The sequence below is a fragment of the Trachurus japonicus genome, chromosome 13 (genome assembly GCF_045865225.1).
Source record: "Trachurus japonicus isolate A0001 chromosome 13, Traja_1.0".
NCBI lineage: Eukaryota > Metazoa > Chordata > Actinopteri > Carangiformes > Carangidae > Trachurus > Trachurus japonicus.
The window spans coordinates 28,006,316-28,025,596 of record NC_140919.1 but is presented as its reverse complement, the minus strand read 5'-3'; the positions used below and the strand labels follow the sequence as shown (position 1 = coordinate 28,025,596).

General features: G+C 40.7%; 1 protein-coding gene across 1 annotated transcript; it reads left to right on the top strand.

The window, feature by feature from the left end:
- The first annotated feature begins 603 nt into the window (after window positions 1-603).
- Window positions 604-15,848, top strand: sae1 (SUMO1 activating enzyme subunit 1). Its single transcript, XM_085795712.1, has 9 exons — window positions 604-805; window positions 1,294-1,405; window positions 2,293-2,466; window positions 6,723-6,868; window positions 7,530-7,629; window positions 8,301-8,406; window positions 12,428-12,572; window positions 13,851-13,920; window positions 15,527-15,848. The coding sequence occupies exons 1-9, from the start codon at window positions 705-707 to the stop codon at window positions 15,617-15,619; spliced, it is 1,047 nt and encodes a 348-aa protein (XP_085651838.1). The 5' UTR covers window positions 604-704; the 3' UTR covers window positions 15,620-15,848.
- The last annotated feature ends 3,433 nt before the right edge of the window (window positions 15,849-19,281 follow it).

Here is a 19,281-nt window from a genome sequence, read left to right as displayed (position 1 = left end):
GATGGAAAATAAAATATATTAACTTCTGCAAAATTGTGCGTTATTCCGTTAAGATAATTATTAATTTTGCATCTCCTTCAAAGACTACAAATATGTTGTACAACACATACTGATTAAGTAAGACTTGTGGAAAATAGCTGTGAATCTCAGAACTAACTTTCTTCCCCTCCCACAATTCCTCAAACTGCTCATAGCTGTATCGATTAAAATCCCTTAAGATGGTTTGCAAAAGACCAAATTCAGGGCCAATTTTACACAAATTAGCATTAACGCTGTGTGATAAAAGGTAAAATGTAGAACAAAGACTGTAGTTTTGTAGTCATGAATTTGCAGCTATGTCGACGAACTCAATGGCCTACACGTGAATTATCAGTTTAACCCCTTTACATTTATTTGATAACCAAACCGTGGTTACCAAAAAATAACGCGGTATCAAAAAATGCCATATTATAAACCAACGACAAACTGATACAATAAATAAACTGGTATATCAAAGGCAAATATTCACAAATCAGCAAAATTAATTGGAAAAATATTTTTAAAATTGTATTTAAAATGCGAAAACACATCTTTTGTTTTGTCCTGTTTACGTCATCATCCAGCGTCCATTCAGCGGGACTGTCGCGGCATTTTGAAACACCTCTTCTGAGCCTGCAAAATACGGCCACTTTACGGCGAAATCACCTTCTTTAGAGTGAACTGAAATGATCGATATGATCGAAAAGGAGGACCCGGTCATCAGCGAGGAAGAAGCGGCACAGTACGACCGCCAGATCCGACTATGGGGTCTGGATGCCCAGAAGAGGTCAGTTAGCTCAGTTAGCTCACTAGGCTAATCGGTGCGACGGAAGGCTTCACTTGTGGCACTGGCTGCACCGGGTTTGACTTTTATATAAAGAAATGCGAGCAATTGTGTTTAAATGATTATTGGAGTATAAAGTATGGTCCCTTTTCCTTGTGGTTATCAATAACGGCACATGCATAGGTCGTGTTTTTATTTATTTATTTATATTGTCGCCACATATGGCCGATATTTCCCCCACATACTGGAGTTAAATAACAAACAGGCCAGTAGTTCAGTAGATCAACTGCTTTTGTATTCACGCCACGGGACATATTTAGAGGAAATATGGCCACAGGACGCCTTTAATGTCCCATCCTAATTAAATATACAACCCCCTTCACTGTTGCTTACAACAGTAGTGTTGATATGTGCAAATAAAATCCACACAGCACAAGATCTCATTCTCATGCATACAATGAGCAGTGAATTATGAGTTTTTTTCTTCACAGGTTGCGAGGATCTCGTGTTCTCCTCGCAGGTTTAGGTGGTCTTGGGGCTGAAGTGGCCAAAAACCTAATCCTGGCTGGGGTTAAAGGACTCACACTGCTGGATCATGAACAGGTACACACAGGGGCCCCTCTTCCTGCCATCTTCACACAGTTGCCCACAGAGAGGATTTCAGCTTCCGCTTGAATCTCAGCAATAAACTAAATGTAATCTAATGTATCCGTTGCCCATAAAATAACGCAATGTAAAATGGTCTTATGTGGCAGCTGAAGTCTTTGCAGTGTTAGACATGTCCAGTAGATGGTGCATGTGGCAAAGTAGTAATGAGGTTTTTTTTTATCTATTACTTTTACCAGCTGGTGATGAATGAATGACAGCTACAGTGACAGTTTAATTCTGGCTTTATGTGGAGAATAGGGAGGACATAGGCCTACATCTATAGCATGAATGTTTTTTTCCCCCTTTATGGTCCTGTCACTGTAACTAATTGATAAATATTTTGAACCTAAAGGGATATTTCAGCATCTTGGCAAATTTGTCCTTTGTCATAATCCCTATAGTTTTAGGAGTAGGTTTGTTACCTTTAATTGTCGGTGCAAGCTGTTTTGAGATCTGCGGGGGCAGAGATACAAGCTGCTCAGCTAACGCTACGGAGGCTCATGGTATTTCCTGCTTTCCCTCAAAACTCCTCAAATACACAATCCAACAAGATCTCAAAACAGCTTGCACCGACAATTGAGGGTAACAAACCTACAACTTAAACTGTTATGGCAATGGGCGAATTTGCCAAAATGCTGAAATATCCCTTTACCTTTGTAAGCGAATGGAATCAGTAATTCCATTGAAGTCAGTAGTAGTAAGTAAAGCAAACATTCACTGGACGCGCTTTGTCAGACAAAGTTTTAGCTGCTGTCACAATGTGGGCTTCTCGGGAAGCTCTCAACACGTCCAACTCAGCCCTCACTCAGTGACATGCGTTCCCCCATTTGTGTGTCCACCAGGTGTCAGAGGACTCGTGTCGAGCTCAGTTCCTGGTTCCAGTGACGGCTCAGGGTCAGAACCGAGCCCAGGCCTCCCTGGAGCGAGCTCAGAACCTCAACCCAATGGTCGAGGTCCACGCCGTCACAGACAAAATCGAAGACAAACCGGACGACTTCTTTCTCCAGTTCGATGCGGTGAGTGCAAATTAAACATTGAAGTGAAGATAGTTAAACTGAAGGACAGTTGTGTTGAAAAATTGTGAAAGGTCAACAAATAAATGAGACATTTCAGAGCTGAGCTAAATGATTTACCTTTGAATTACGCCACATGTGTATATATTTTTTTAATCAGATGTTGACATGTGATAATGCAATCCAAAACACTTGATGTTAAAAATGTTTTTTGTGATGCATCTTCTCTTCTCACTGTTTGATTTGAATCTCATTTTGTGTCAACTCATGTCTATAACAGTTTAAACGTCACTGCTTCTTCTCAGTCCGACCACTAGATGTCACTCGTTTCCTATGTTGTAGAAATGACTAAACAAACATCTCCATGTTTGGCTCTGTCAGGCCTCAGGGCCAAAACACCTGCATTAGACTGATTTTTATACAGTGAGGCTGCAGTCTTCTTTCTTCAGGAAATACCGGTTCTAACAGTTACATTTCATCTTAAATACAATTTAATAGCCACATATTACATACTAATTACATATTGTGAAGTTGTGAACAGTTGCTAGTTTGAGGCCTGTGTTTGCCTTATATGGTCACGCAGGGTTTTCACAGCAGTGCTGAGTGGGTGGAGGATGTTACTAATTGTACTTTCACATGTTGATACAAAAACAACTTAGATGTCTGATTGTTGCCTTTGAAAGCTTTGCACACAATGTAATAGGTCTACTTTGTTGAAAAGTCACACCTCAAAGACAACTCAAACAAATATTGACACCTCACAGGCGATTGTTAAAATATTATACTACATATAATTTTAAGTAAATATTAGGACAAAAAATATGTATTTTGAATTGTCCCTATCTTTGAGGATAGTTGATTGGAAACTGATATATGACTAATTTAAAATGAGGCTGGCAGATAAAGGCGTATCATTTAGTTTTTCACTTTGAATACTAAGTGAAGAAAAAATATATATGATGTAGTAAAAGGGTTTTTCCTACAGTGTGTTGACCCACTATGGATGTGAAAATCCTTAAACAACATTAAAGTTTAAATTCAGCTTTGAGACTGTCATTGTTTTATTTCAGTCACCATGAGGAAATGATGCAGAGTTTTATTGCGTCATAATTTGAACTTCTTAAATTTGCTGGTTCTGTGACTTGTCTGATGTGAAACTGCAAATGAGCAAAATGATTTACTATTTCCTCACACATCTGATGTCAGTGTGTGAGTCCAGGATGATGTTTCTGAGTTGGTGTAAGAGGTGTTTAATTCCCACTGGATGTACACATAGTAAAACATGATAACATAGTTGGTGGTGCAGTAATATACTGTAACCAACATTATTAGATTTTTCTGTAGATTGAGCAATAGAGAGATGATTATATATACACTTTTTAAACACATAGAAGTTGCTTCATTAAAGTTCCCTTATTATGAAAAACAGTTTTTTTCTCTACATCTCTACATACATAAACTGATCCTCTCTGAGCCTACCAACTCCTAGAATGAGGAAAGCAAACGGGTCCTGCATCGACTCTGCAGCCCACCAACTGGTAAAACGGTGCTCATACAGGCTGTTCAGACTCAGCTCCTGTGGTGATGTCACGACGGGATTGAGGCCGGCCCCTCAGCACGATACGCGCCTACCACGTCTATTTCTATGGCTGCAGTGCACAGCAAGAAACTCCTGAGCTAAACTGATGAAATACAGACCAATTTTAAGTCATAAAGTGGTAATAATCTTTGCCGTGTAACTTAAAGGTGCAGGCACAGAAACAGCTTGTTCTCAGTAGAACTCATATTAGCGACTTTTAGACAGCCGACATTCAGGACTACTGATCACTTTGGAGCAGTACATTTCGAATACAGTTTAGTTGGACGTCTAACAGCTGAGTGAAATTGAGTAAAAATAGTATAATATGGGATCTTTAATTTCCCTAGGCAGGTACACACACACTGCACTTTCACCACTAAAGGGTCTGTGAAGACCGTCAGAAGAGAGAGATTTTTCTCTGCCTTCATGTTGTGTCTGATTTGCCGGCAGCCCTCTCCCTCTGGGGCTGTGAAGTGAGGGTCATGAGGAGTGAGGGGGGGGTGGGATGGTCGGAGGATGAGGCCAGAAACAGTGGGACGGAGTGAAGCAGAGATAGGATGAAATGGATGATGGTAGGACGAGAGGGTTAGAGCTGAGAAGGCGGGATAATTTAAAAGACAACGGATCAAAACAACAACTGAAAAACAGAGGGGGGTCTCTCTCTCTCTTGCTCGCTCTCTCTTTCGTTCTGCTTTTATCTGCTTCCACACACGTATCTCTGTGAGGCTCAGTAGGAAAATGGAGGGCGATTTAAGTGGAACGTTTGTAGTGTTGTCAACATTTTCGTAGGAGATGCCTAATTACTGAAGGATGAAAGAAAGCACACGCTGTCCATCTGGTACCTGCAGAGTACAGATGACTGGCTACTGGCTCCCCCAGTCTCTCTTTGCTTGTTTACAGTATAATAACAACAGCAAGAATAATAACCATAATAAACCATAATAAAAACTTTCTGCAGTAATTAATTTTAGCTTCTCCTGAGAAGGAACAGAAAACACCAGAAGCAAAACACACAGGGGCTGAGGATTATGCATTTTTCTTTGTCTTCAGTTTCACATTCAAATTCCTTAAAACTGCTCCCCTTTCCCACTGGTTTTCTCCTGGGAAGAGCACAAATACCAAAAATGCCTCATGTGAAGTAACTAGTATTGTTCTAATTAGGTTTATATGTTGCTAATGGAGAACCGCAGGGCTCATAGTAAGATTCTCATTCAGAAAATAGGTTTTCTTTGTGCTTATTGTCATCATTTTTAAAAAGCAGATTCCAGTTTCCCTGCTGTCCTTCCCCTCCTTGTTTTTCTGACACCTGGATCACGTCCTTGCTCTGGGTCAGACAGTAGTCTCATATCATTTTGAGGAAGGAAAAAGGTGGATGTTAATTGTGTGTCCGCCAGGCTCCTGTTGCTTCGTGTCAAGGATGAAACTGATGTAGTTTCACTGAGTCGTCAGCGCGGGGTCAGACCGTAGTCTACCAGATGTTGACAACTCACTCTGTTGGAAATCCATTTTGACGATCAGTGTTTCCTTTACAGTTTACGTTTTAGTATCAATACTTTTTTGAATATGGATATTTAGTGGAGTTTGACTCTGGTCAGCCTGCTGCTGTGATGCCAAAGACGCAGCATCAGTCTTATCAGTGAGCTGAGGGGGTTTTGGGTGTGCTGGGCTGGGTCAGCAGGATAAGGTGGACCCAGCCCCACTGGCCAGTTGTTTACAGTGGGACACAGGCCCACCCTGGTCTCACCCTGGTACACTGTGTCACTGTGTTGACTTTAGCTTTGTTTGGCCATTTGGAGGTGTGACTCAGTCAGTTTGGCAGCAAACCAGGAAGAGTTCAGTTTTCTTGTTGATCTAAGAATCCAGCTAGCAGAAAGTTACAGAGGACGTTTGTTTATTTTTTTAAGAAGTTTGTTGCCATTTTCAGATGGAAGTCTATGTGTCCCTAAGGGATTAAGTGCAAGCAGGTTTGTTATGCTGATAGTAATGGAGATAAGTTGAGTATCAGCGCAAAAACAAAACAGCAGGGTGTTAGAGGAGGAGAGGGTGGAAGGCAATGCAAGTTCAGTTTCTCAGATCTTCAGTTGTATAGATTAAAATTTCAGAAAGAAAAGTAAGTAAACTGCATCTCATTTGCAGCAAGAGATCCACGAACATCCATCACTGCACACACATCCTGAGGGAGTCAAACATTCATAGGAACAGAGAAGGCTTGTGTTTTTGCCACACATAGGACGCCTTTCTCATAGGAGGTCGCGGGGTTGTCTTGTTTGAAAGGAGTCGTAGTGCGTCTTGGACGAAACCCACATTTAATGTTGTTAAACTGAAGACACAGAAAGTAAGAATCTACGTCACAGAGGCTTCAGATGAAACCAGATTTATATGTATATGTCTTTTATCACAGAGCTCAGAGGCAGTGGAGAGATTGACACAATGTGGATCATCTGACAGCAGCTTTGACTTGGTTTCTGTGCTGCTTCGCTGCTGTACAGTGTAAAACTAACTCCGACATCATGTTCGATTCACGCTGAGACAGAGTTTTGTTTCATTTCATCTCGGTCGGTTGGTGTTTTCTGAAAACCTCCAGGTAGTAATCCCTGATGTTAACCTGTCGAGCACAAAGACTCGTACACTCTGTGTTACAGTGATATGACTTGTAGCCTTGTGTTTCTGCTTCCCTCAGGTGTGTCTGACAGGCTGCTCCAGAGACCTGATGGTGCGGGTCGACCAGCTCTGTTCCCAGCGCAACATCAAGGTGTTCTGTGGGCACGTCTACGGTTACTATGGTTACATGTTCTGCAACCTCGGAAAGGAACACAACTACGTCGAGTGAGTGTTACTGTGTGTTTCTGTGTCATCCGTCCACCCCGTTGTCTTCCCTGAAGGTGACGCCTTGGTAACACCGTTTTTGCACAAACATTCATGTGGAGGTCAAAGGTCACTGTAAACTCACATCATTCTCGCTCTTGTGAAAACAATGTCTCAGTAGAACCTAGTGGGACTTTTTTTTTTTTTTACATTCACCACAAACACCCACATAGACACAAAAAAGTGTGTGTGCGTGGCGTGCGCACGTGTGAACTATCTGTGTTTTACACTTTGTTGCACCCTAGTATCCGCTTTCATGGCTGCAATTCTTTTACCATCAGAATTTGGTTATTCAAAAGCACGTGAACACAAACAAGGAAATTGGAAATGTTATTATGTTCTATGAATTTTCTTAATTTCAAAGTCAATAACGTGAAATTTGAATTAACTTTCTCCGTGTCCAACAAGCTGACTCTGTTTTCTGCTGCTGTGGTTATTGTGGTGGTATTTTTTATGAAAGATGACGTGAAGGTTTAAGAATAACAAGAGCTGTAAGAGAATATTATGCCACCTTTAAAAATTAAGTAGAAATCCGAATAGAGATGAATTTTCTACATCATTATCAGGTAACATCAGTGACTAAAGTCATAACATCACACATGTGTCTCCTCACTCTCTTCAGGGAGAAACCTAAATTAGTGAAAGCAAGTGGAGAGTCTAACGATGGCCCCGAGGCAAAGAAAGTCAAAGTCGACCCCAACGAGACCACCATGGTGAAGAAGGTAGGTGGATCAGTATTTCCCTGTCACGTGAGTTCTGTTTTATCCCACCAGCCAAAGAGCACTGTCACATTTAAAGATATTTGGTTCCATGAAACCAGTGCATGGGCGGGGAGCAAGATGACTTCCTCTAAATAGAGGCCGGAGGTAATCAACTGAGAATGAACAGTTGAGTAAACTAAATGGAAAAACACATTTCAAAAGAGCTTTGACTGTCTTATCTTCTCAACAACTCTTAAACTGTAAACAGTCCCCCTTCATTATTAGCTCCTTTGTTTTGTTTCTGAAAACAGTTGGTGCGCTTTATGAATGCATCATTGCCATTTGTTCCAAATGACAGAAGCCCTGAAAGGCCAAAAGTTTCTGTTTTCAGTCAGTGTCAACTGAAAAATTTGGGCAAACACAATGTTACAAATGTTTTTTTTTCCTGTTGCAAAAAGGAAACTTCTGTTGCTCCTCTGAGTTTTTTCATACTTATGGAAAAATTACATTTGAGAAAAATTATTGTGGAAAAGAAAGGTTCAGTTTCAGGCCTTTCAGGTCTTCAATATAAAGAGATGAATCTAGTTTGACCTCAACTGTGCTTTGTTTTAAATCCAAACTACTTGTTCTACTACTTAATTCATGTTTGTCTCACAAATTACATTAAACTTTGTAAAATGTCAAACCAACAGACGGCCAGTTTCTGCACCCTTAAAGAGGCTCTGGAGGTCGACTGGACAACTGAGAAGGCCAAGGCCGGACTGAAGCGAACTCCAGTGGACTACTTCCTGCTTCACGGTATTTACAAATGTCATTAATAAAGCAAGTAAAAGAACACCTGTGATTAATTCAAAGCCTTTGATAATTTTTAACTATCATCATCACACCCAAGAAGCTAATACTTTTGAGATACTCCAGTAACGTGTGTGTGTGTGTGTGTGTGTGTGTGTGTGTGTGTGTGTGTGTGTGTTGTGTGTGTGTGTGTGTGTGTGTGTGTGTGTGTGTGTGTGTGTGTGTGTGTGTGTGGTGTGTGTGTGTGTGTGTGTGTGTGTGTGTGTGTGTGTGTGTGTGTGTGTGTGTGTGTGTGTGTGTGTGTGTGTGTGTGTGTGTGTGTGTGTGTGTGTGTGTGTGTGTGTGTGTGTGTGTGTGTGGTGACGAACACGTCCGGGCACATATATATATCATTCAATGACCTAAATTTAAAATGCTCGCGCATTGAATTGCCACTCAGAATCTCAGAATTAATTGCGTTAATTTTCATAACGCTTTAATTTGCAGTGTAATAAATTAATCTAATTAACGCATTAAACTGACAGCCCTAATATATATATTATTATATTATATATATATATATATATTATTATTATAGTATTCACTGTACTTTTTAATTCTACATTTTTTTTTTCTACATACTTTTTAATGCTACATATTTTTATTACTACATATTTCAAAAACATGTCAACTAATAAACATACAGAATGAGATAAAAGCAGGTTGTTGTGTAGGGACTTGAATTTTTGTAGTCCATCCATTCTCACAGTTTCATCTTCCACATCAGCCGTTTCCATAGAAACAGCCATCCCAGACCATGTGTCAGTTTTTCCAGTTCCTTCACAATTTGTAACTGCAAAAATAGTCAGCACAGGTTAATAGATAAGTAAGGCAACACACAGCTGCAACACAAGTCAGTGTTTATTTCTTGACTTGATGTTTTGTTCAGATGTGATTCAATAATTATATGCTTTAAAATTACAATGCAGTGTGTGTTGCTTAATAAATATTTTATAAGTAATTCTTTTTTGTTGTGAAACTGCATTTTACACTTTAATGAGCAGTGACATACAGAGAGGTCTTTTGAATGTCTGTGTGGGAGGCAGGAGACAAACAGCATTTCCATACAGAGAGTTGATGAAATATCACAAGGAATCCTGAAAGGTCTAAAAACGTATAGAAATTAGAAACCGAAAATGCGTAGGACTGAAACACAAACACTGATCATGCAAAATGATGGACGTTGATATCCACGCAATTCAGTTAGGATGGTAAATCTTAGGTAAATATCACTCCTGGGCGAAGGGCGGAGTGGCAAAGGTCAAACTCAGCTCAGGGGTGTTTGAAAAGACAAAAATGAGCCAAGTGATAAAACTTGGTGAGAATGAAATATTGTTACGCCGACTTGCACATGAATAAGAAATGTTCGGGAACCGTCGACTCTGAGGAACATTTTGACCCTTTAAATAAATCTAAATTGTACCTTCCTGTTTTTCAGGTTATTTACAGTGTCCAATGACCTTCTCATACGAGTTGTTATTGTCCCTCCCGTCACCTGGCCCGGCACCATCCCCTAACCACTTCATGCTAGTTTCCATCACAGGCTGTCCATGGCCAGTCATGTGCACTGAGCGTAGAACAGAGAACAGCCCGACAATTAGCATATAACAACAGGAAACAACCCAAAATGGTTATTGGGGCGCGCTCCTGTGAATTAGATGACAGCATGTTATTATAGGATCACATAGTACTTCATAATATTTCTCAATAATCATGATTTCTTTGCAAAATGTAAATCCAACTTTGACTGAGTGAATTGTCATAGGTTCCAAACATCATTGGTAAAGTGTTAGCTAATAGTGAGTTAAACACCCAGGCAGCATAACTAAACCTCTCTCTAAAGACTAGGACCTGGGAGCAGATGCAGTATAGCTGGACTGTTGTGAGGCTGTTTGCAATGTCAGCAGGTTTCCTTTATTAGTTTGCTGCTCTCCTGCTCTCTGCGCTCACATATACAGTGTTTGTGTTCTCATTCATTTGTTTTTCCACGTCTGTTGTCAATCAGAATATATTTGAAACAGTGATTGAGTCACAGGCAGCCCTTGAAGCTATTTCATGCTGATGCTAAAATCCAGATTTTTATAAACATGACAGTGTCTAACACATGCAAACAAAGACTTGCGTGCGACAGCGTGTGTTAATTAAAACTGCTAATGTGACACAAACTCTGATTCATGGACGTGACAGGTGCCGTTCACTCGGCTAAGTAGACAGACACTGATCAGACAGGTTCAACACACACACACACACACACACACACACACACACACACACAACCTGATCTTTGTACCACACCTCATTCGATGTGATAACATTTGTTGGACAGACACTCAGCAGCTGCAGCCAGACTCAGACATGTGATGGTGGTTGTCTGGTACATATTTGTTTACTAAAGCTCCCATTTGTTTTGTTTTTTGGGGTCATGCATCATTTGCAAGTGAGTTTTGATTCTGAACATCTTGGCTGGTTAATTTTAGTTTAGTGCCAGACGTCGGGTCTTCAGTCTAATAACTACCCACACTGAAACCCACCTACCCACTGTCAGCTTTGCCTTGTCCTTCTCACATGTCAATCTAAATGTGCGAGTGGAAACAAAGTCTAGTCGTTATTTTGTTTTTGTTTTTTTAATTTAGCGAAGGTGAGACAGAACGCAGTGTTATTATTCCTCTGCTGTTTCTATAATTGGATCTAGCGGTTGTTGTTTTGGGCGACCGATGAGGAAGTGGCTCTTCCTCTGTTACAACTGCTTCCTGTCTCACCAGGAACAGTCGGGTGAGCTGAACCGCGGGTTGGGTGTGTGTCTGTGTGTGTTTGCTTATGTTACAATCTTTGATCTACATTATTGCCCTTTTATTACATACAGATGGTATGACTAGACAACGGGACAGAAGTCAACTTTTACACATGGATATCTGGACTGAAGTGAAATTGATTTAAAAAAAAATCACAATGTGGAAAAATAAACAATGAAATAAAATAACATCCCATTCAAAAGCACATAACAACTTTGATAAGCTAGCTGTGTTAAATAAACATGAACTCGCTCTCACTCTCTCTCTGCACAGATTTTGTTTTGATACAGTATTTAAAAAGTGTTTGACCTTCACATGCAGGTTTTGACATAAAGGGCCATCAAGAATATTTCCCCTGACCTATGATGTACACGAGGAGGTTCAGAGATACCATCGTTGTTCCATCCATGTGCACATTATTATAATTTGTGATGAAACCCTGCTTGATTTCCTGCCTGGCACACAGACCTGAGAGTGATGCCATTTGTGCCAGTCTTTAACTTTCTACCAGCAAAGATAAAGGGCAGAGTTGAGGTGTGAAAATGATTCATCGCCACTACTTGTGTGTGTGTGCACGTGCACGTGTGTGTGCATGCGTATGTGCCACGCTGGGTGGAAATGGCCGTGGGAGGACTTGACTTCCTCATGTGGTTTAAGTTAATGGACGAACAGGAAACATGGGGGCGAGGTGTTGATGTTTGCGCCTGGGTGGCGCAGTTACAGAAGTCGGTTGCCGTTTGAAATATTGCTCATGACCAAATAAAGTGCAGGTTTCAGATTTTTGATTTCTCACTCGGTCCTGAAGCCGACACTCAATATCTACTTGCTTGTTGAGCACATGCAAATGTGTAAGGGCATCAGTGTAAGTGTGAATGTGTGTGTTCACGCTCTTGATTTGATGTGGGGGAAACGTAGGCCTAATCGGATGAAATGCTTGATGGTGCAACCACATACCGATCTTATCTCGTTTCAAAGGGAGCAGCAGACAAGATGAGATATTGTCTTTCCATAAGATGATAATTGACTGTGGAAGTCACTTGAAAGTGTAATGAAATTAAATGGCAATAGTGCAACACATTATATGGAAAATATTGCTTTAGAAATATGGTGTAAACTTGTTTCCAGCCCCTCAACTGTCATTTCTTTCCCTTGGTTTGTTTCTCCAGTCTCATTCTCTCATCCCTCCTTCTCCACAGTTCTGTTGAAGTTTCGCACCGACAAGGGTCGCGACCCCGACCCACAGTCCTTTGCGGCAGACAGTCAGCTCCTGAGACAGATCCGGGATGACGTCCTGGAGGCCCTGGGAGTCAGCAGTGACCTCCTGAACGATGACTTCATCAGGTACAGAGTCCACATGTGACTTTACATTTAGTAGATAACTCTCTCACACAGGCCGTCGAGGCTCATGTGCAAGTCAAATGAACCCAGTGTGTAAGTGTCTCGAAAGCAAAGCAGGGTGCTGAAACTAAAGGTCAACAGCAGGATCAGATGCACTTACCCACTCACAGGTGTAATTACCTGGTTTAGTGAGCACTGGGCTGAGTTAGATAGAAAAACATAATAGTGACACTTCCATGTTTTATTGTGATGATTTAGTCCAGTATTAATAGATTGAGTGATGATTGATGGATGACACTAAAACCAGCAACATTAAAGAGGAACTATTTACGCTTTTCCGCTGTTTTGCTAACCCTCCTCCTGGCCATATGCATTTGTTTTCAACGTAGCCAGCGAGAAAGCAATTCATGTTTACATAGTCTTATCTGTCATAAAGAAGAGGTTACGGGTTACGGGGACGATGAGAGCTGGGGCACCGGGTTAAAGGAGCTAATCTTTGCAAGGTTGGTTTTCGGGCAAGAGGCACTAGGTTGAAGGCAGAGAGCCTCCATTCTTCCCTTAACAAGTTATAAGTCAATTATTTAACCATCACAATTACTCCAAAGCTGTTAGTTAAGCTAAAAATGTAGCATAGTTGAGGTAAAAATCTTGCATAGTTCCTCTTTAAAACTTCACTCTGAAAACATGTGACACTGACCTAGGACTGATAAAGACCCAGTGGCCCGCCAACATAGGGCTGTTAGTCAGCCAATCTACATATCTGTCCATGACTGTGTTCATTACTTACTGTCTGTTTCCTGGCAGCAGTTCCACTTTTACAATTTTGCATGTCAGATTCTGTGTATTTCCTCTTTTAGCATAAAAAAAAAGCTGCATATTGTTTTTTTCATTATCATCATGAATCATAAGCTTAGTAGCGCATGTGAGACTTTAATTACTACACTTTCACATCCACAGTGTGGAGGTCTGACCATGTTAATGTCATTTTAACCACTTTGAGTCAGAGCCAATTTCACACCAGTATTTTGAGACTGAATCACTCCCACATTATCTCTATCTGTACCAGCATCTGAGGGATTGCAAATGTTGATTGACTGAAACCATCATGCTTCTGCTATCTAGTTCAGCTGTGCCGCCACAATAACAGCGGTGTGTCGAGAACCAGCAGACAAACTATCAGGGCTTTTAATTGAGATTTTAGCAGCTCTGATGTTTCTCACTTCCATAACATCCCACTCTCTCTGTTTAATCACAATGTCTCCTCGTACTGTCTGTCCTCAGTTACTGCTTCTCTGAGATGTCTCCGGTGTGCGCTGTCATGGGAGGAGTCCTGGGACAGGAAGTCGTCAAGGTGAGCAGCACATTTGTAAAGATGAGGCAGTTCTTTGGCGCTCAGGAAGCTTTCTGCCGTAGAAACGTAAACGATGGAAGATGACCGGTCTGGTGTGTGAGGCAGTCGGTCAGCTGACAGGTGGCCACTCAGCTGGTTCTGGGTCAGATCCAGAGAAACGGCAGCGGCTCTGCTCTGTGTAGAAATGATTTACACTGTGACCACAGTGAAACACAGTGTGATGCTCTGGCAGCAGCTTCTCAGGAGGAGAGACGATTTATACCGAGCTCGAGCTCGACAACATAATAAAGCCATTTATAGTGTAAGTGTGAAGGTCATAATGGGACCGTAAGTATGAAATCCAATAGAAAACATATGACTGAACAGTTACACCAACACTGATTGTGCAAACAATGTTCACTACAGTTTGGAGCCTGAGTCTTATGGAACTCATTGTGACATTTGAGAGTGAAAAATTGAAAAAAAAAAGTATATTGACTGATAGCTGTTTCATACACTCAACATTTCAGTCAATTATTTGAAAGAATTGTTTATTGGAGTTGTGACAAAGATGTGAAGTGTCTGAGGGTGTTGAACAACTCATTAGTGAACTTTATTGTTACAAAGCACACTTAAAACTTCATTTGAACTGTGAAATCCATTTGAAATTAATTCATTAGAAATGTACCGAAAGATGAATATAGATATATTTATAGTGATGGGAAGACAAAGACCACTAATGTCTTGTATGTGTCCTGTGTGCTTGTCACAGAGAACCGTGTTAACCTCCTTAGGCTGATCACAACAGCTAATTAATCACACACCCTCCTTTAATTGTAAAATGTGAATTGACAAGATCTTCTAAATTAATGTTAAACTATCAAATCTGCTAGTTTAGATTGAATGACTTTGTGTGTGGTGAGTGTTAAAAAGTCAGTGAGTTCAATAGTTCCCAGTGCTGGTCAGGATCATTAGAATTCACCTCACCGATAAAAACAAGATCTTTATTCATCAGCGTTCGGTGCTGAGTGCTAGACACATACACAGGAAGTGAGTGTCTCTCTCACTGACCTGACCTGAATAAGATTTCACTTTACTCTGACAAGATTAGAAACCATTTCAGTCTGAGAGAGGAGTCGTCTGAGAGTTCACTCAGACTGGATTATATTGGCACAAGGCCAACCTGCCGTCTCTGTGATGACGACGATGATGATGATGATGATGAAACTCTCTGCAAGCGCGTGACTGACGCCTGAACCTGACGGATTTCACTCACACACACACACTGAACTTTGGACCTCTGGAGACCTGTAAGTGTGGCAGGCAGACAGACAGGCAGACAGGTATGCAGGCGTGGTGTGCAGCTGCAGGCAATAATAAAAATAAACTGATATCAGAACATACTGGTTAATACACTAAGTCACCGTGATGAGTTTACCTGTCAGGATGAAAGAATTTCCTGTTGACAAGGTTTAAAAAAACAATTTTAATTTTGTATTGTTGTATTTCATAGACAGTGAGTTCACTATGAAAAACCCAAACAGGTTTTCATGACATGACTTTACTGGTTCATTAAAAACAAGAGTGGAGAATGTCTGATCTTTTCTCTTCCTCTGTGTGTCCTCAGGCTCTCTCCCAGAGAGACCCTCCTCACCGGAACTTCTTCTTCTTCGATGCTCGTAAAGGCAACGGCGTGGTCGACTTCTTTGGACCAAACTAAACACCTGTCACATCTGTTCACACACAGACACAAGTCCAGAAATGTTCTGTCGTCTCCTTAATTTGTCAGTCAGATTATTTATACCAGTACTTGCTCAATATGTCATAAAATCAACCTGTTCCTTTGTCGTTTTCTCGTTTGACCCTTTTTCTGACACATTCAAACACTTTCTTGGGCAAACAGTGAGATTTTTTTACATTTGCTAATAAAACATTGTTTAGTAAAATTATTTTGCCTCAAGCTTCTTGATTTATCAAACTCAATAACAGTATTGTTATATTGTATATGGGTGAATGCCACATCTGCCCATTTGTTGTCATAAAATGTATTAATATTAATATTTTAAAAATATTACGTTGCATTCAATGGTATTCAGAAAAATCTTTGTAGACAAATGGGCACAAATCATAATCTAATTATACTTAAGTCATTAAATAAGTAAGAACTAATTCACCTCCTTATAGAGCTCAGTGTCATGTACACCACTACTGTAAATGTTGTGTAAATAGCAGGATCCAAACTGAAGAGCTTTATTTCATTTTGTAGTGCAGGTTCAAAGTCTTAAAGGGATAGTTCACCCAAAATTCAAATTTCACTCATTATCTACTCACCCTCATGTCGACTAAGAGCTGTGAGAATTTTCAGAGTCCTCCGTGCCGGAGCGGGGCTCCGCGCAGCAGTGTTTGTCCATATAATGGTTGTGAATGGTGCTCACTTTTCTTCGTCCCAGAAGACACACCAAAAAACATCCAAATACCTCCATACTGCTCGTCTGTAATGCCCCTCTTGTATTGAAGCCCCGACATGAGGAATTGTTCCGAAAGAAATTAAATAAGTCTATATTTTAAGCTTGTTTGTAGCGGAAGCTCCCAGTGTCTCAGTTCACTGCTCTTCCTGTGTCCTGACCGGCAGAACAATTTCTCATGTTGGGGCTTCAATACAAGAGGGACATTACAGACGAGCAGTATGGAGGTATTTGGATGTTTTTTGGTGTGTCTTTTTGGACGAAGAAAAGTGAGCACCATTCACAACCATTATATGGACAAATACTGCTGCGCGGACCCCCCCGTAACTCCGAGAAGGCACGGAGGACTCTGAAATTTGAATTTTGGGTGAACTATCCCTTTAAGAGATGGCAGACATGTCATGGTGGATTACAAAGAGATCCTTTAGAAAAATAACATAAGAAAAAAATGGTATATTTTTATCTACTGTAATAAAACTTAAACTAAAACGTTTTGCAATATTTCCACTAGGAAATATTGCAAATTATTAAAAAAAAAAAAAAAAAAGGTTTCTTGAGAAGTTTGTGGGTTGAAGTGAATAAATCAAACTTGTGCTGTGGAGAATCTCAGATCCAAAACAACAGATCAGTGTGGTTGATATAAAGGGGGAAGACGGTAGATAAGTCACATGATGTCTTGCAGAGTGTATGACTGTATTTGGTAATAACCTCTCTCCACCCGGCATGTGACTCATCTAACCAAAAATGGCCGTGTGTTATCTCAGTGAGTGCTGCAGGATGACAAAGGAGGGTGGGGGGCAGGTATTCAAATAAGAATTAAGGCAAACAACAAATGTATTTTCTCCCATGACCTCACAAATAAGGAAATGACAGCACGACGGGGAAAACCAGCATCATGGTCTCATGTGTGACCCCTGGGAGTGGTGTGTGTGGTTGAACCTGTTGAACCTGCCAGACGTGTGGCCCTGAAGTGCAGAATGACTTGCATTTTGATGCTGTTTATCCACTGTAAGTCCACTATCCCCTCTGCTGCATAACATAACAATTGGATGGCGAGGAGCAGTGAAGCTGCTGATCCTCTGAAAACAAACACAGGAGCTTGAGGTCAGTCCTGAGACACACTGTAGAGAAGCCAGGGTTGAACTCATGTGGTTGTTCTTCTGTGTACCTGTCAGGAGTTTGACAGTGGCAGGGAAGGAGCCACAATAACCTAAGTGTGATGAAATGATGGACCCCTCCTCTATGAACAAGAGAAAACTACAATGATCTTCCTGTCAGACACACACAAAAACACATCACAGTTTTACTGTAAGGTTGGACAGATTTCTTTGGCTACTGGCAGTTTAAATAAATAAAATAATCATGGTCCAATAAGACAACACCAGTCTGTCTGTCATTCAACTGCAGAATATTTTTGACCCATCAGACATTGTGTGTCCTCAAGGCAGTCCACTATGTACGGACTACATACTGGAGATGGCACCAGTCATTTGGTATCAGGGGTTGATCCAGCTGTTTGACATCTGCACAGCAGAGGAGAGAAATGTTGTAAACCATAGTCAAACAGAGAGCACATACAGTAGATCACAGGATATGATGTCTCAAAACAGGTGAAGAATTGACTGTGCAGCACAATTTTTAATTTAATGAAAAAGTAACAGTTTCAGATCAGCTGATCCAGATATAGACCTGATTTCCCAAATTTTTAAAACATAATGTTTAGTATTATTGTTGTGGGTAATGAAGAAAACTATCTATCTATATCTATATAAAAACTATTTGTCACGTATTCAGTGGGAGGCCAACATGGAGTCTATGAAATGAAACTATGAATTAAGTTGTTTGTAATAATGTACATACTACATGAATCAGTGTATATTAGTACACCAAAGAAACAATCTGGTCCACACCTATAACTACATATGAAGTAAGAACTTACTTTATGGTGTGTTGTTGTGTTTGCAGCCAACTGAGGACTGCAGAGCACCAGTACAAGCAGAGGTCTGAGTGAAAGTGCCACTGCTCTTTTCCTCGGATTAGGAAAAGAGATTAATTATGGAACGTCCCTTTAAGCTTATTCTGCCCCTTTAATTAAACCTAAACTCTTATCTGCTAACACACACACACACACACACACACACACACACACACACACACACACACACACATTCACTCCACTCTAGAGGCGCTCAACACTACATGCTGACTCCACTACACTTTATCTGCCTCCCGTTTTCCTTTTCTGCTCTAATTTTTTCTTCTCTTTCTTTCTTGTTATCTTGTACACACACACACACACACACACACACACACACACACACACACACACACACACACACACAGTGCCCCTGTTGTGTGGTCACTCTGCCTTAGTATCCACATAGCAGCAAACACCAAGTGCCTGCTGTGGCAGCCAATCCAATCCCCAGTTGTGTTCTCAGGTCTTGATGATGATTGGCTCATTTTGCAGAGGAGTTTAACTGAGGATAACTAGTGTGTATGCGTGTGTGTGTTAAAAGCAAACATTGTTTTTATTCAAGTTGCACGGTGCCAGGTGATTGGTGCAGGGGCTTTAAGACAGATCTCATGTACTCAGCGCTCAGGCAGCTTCTCTCTGTGTAAACCAAAGAGAAGTCTGCTGCTCTGCACATAATGCTGTATATCTGTATATCTCTCCCACAGTTAGACAATGATGTAGAAACAGTGAGAGATGACAGGAAATGAAGGGAAAAGACAGAGATGGGTAATGCAATGTATGTAATATAGTTAAAGGTACACAGCTAGATGTGTTCAGAGGCTTAACCCCTTCACCACAAACTGTGACAGAAACACATCAACTCCTGAGTATCAGGGGTTATTTCAATGACAATAAATGTCACTAATGAAACATTTCACATGTGATTTTTAATTCCTAAAC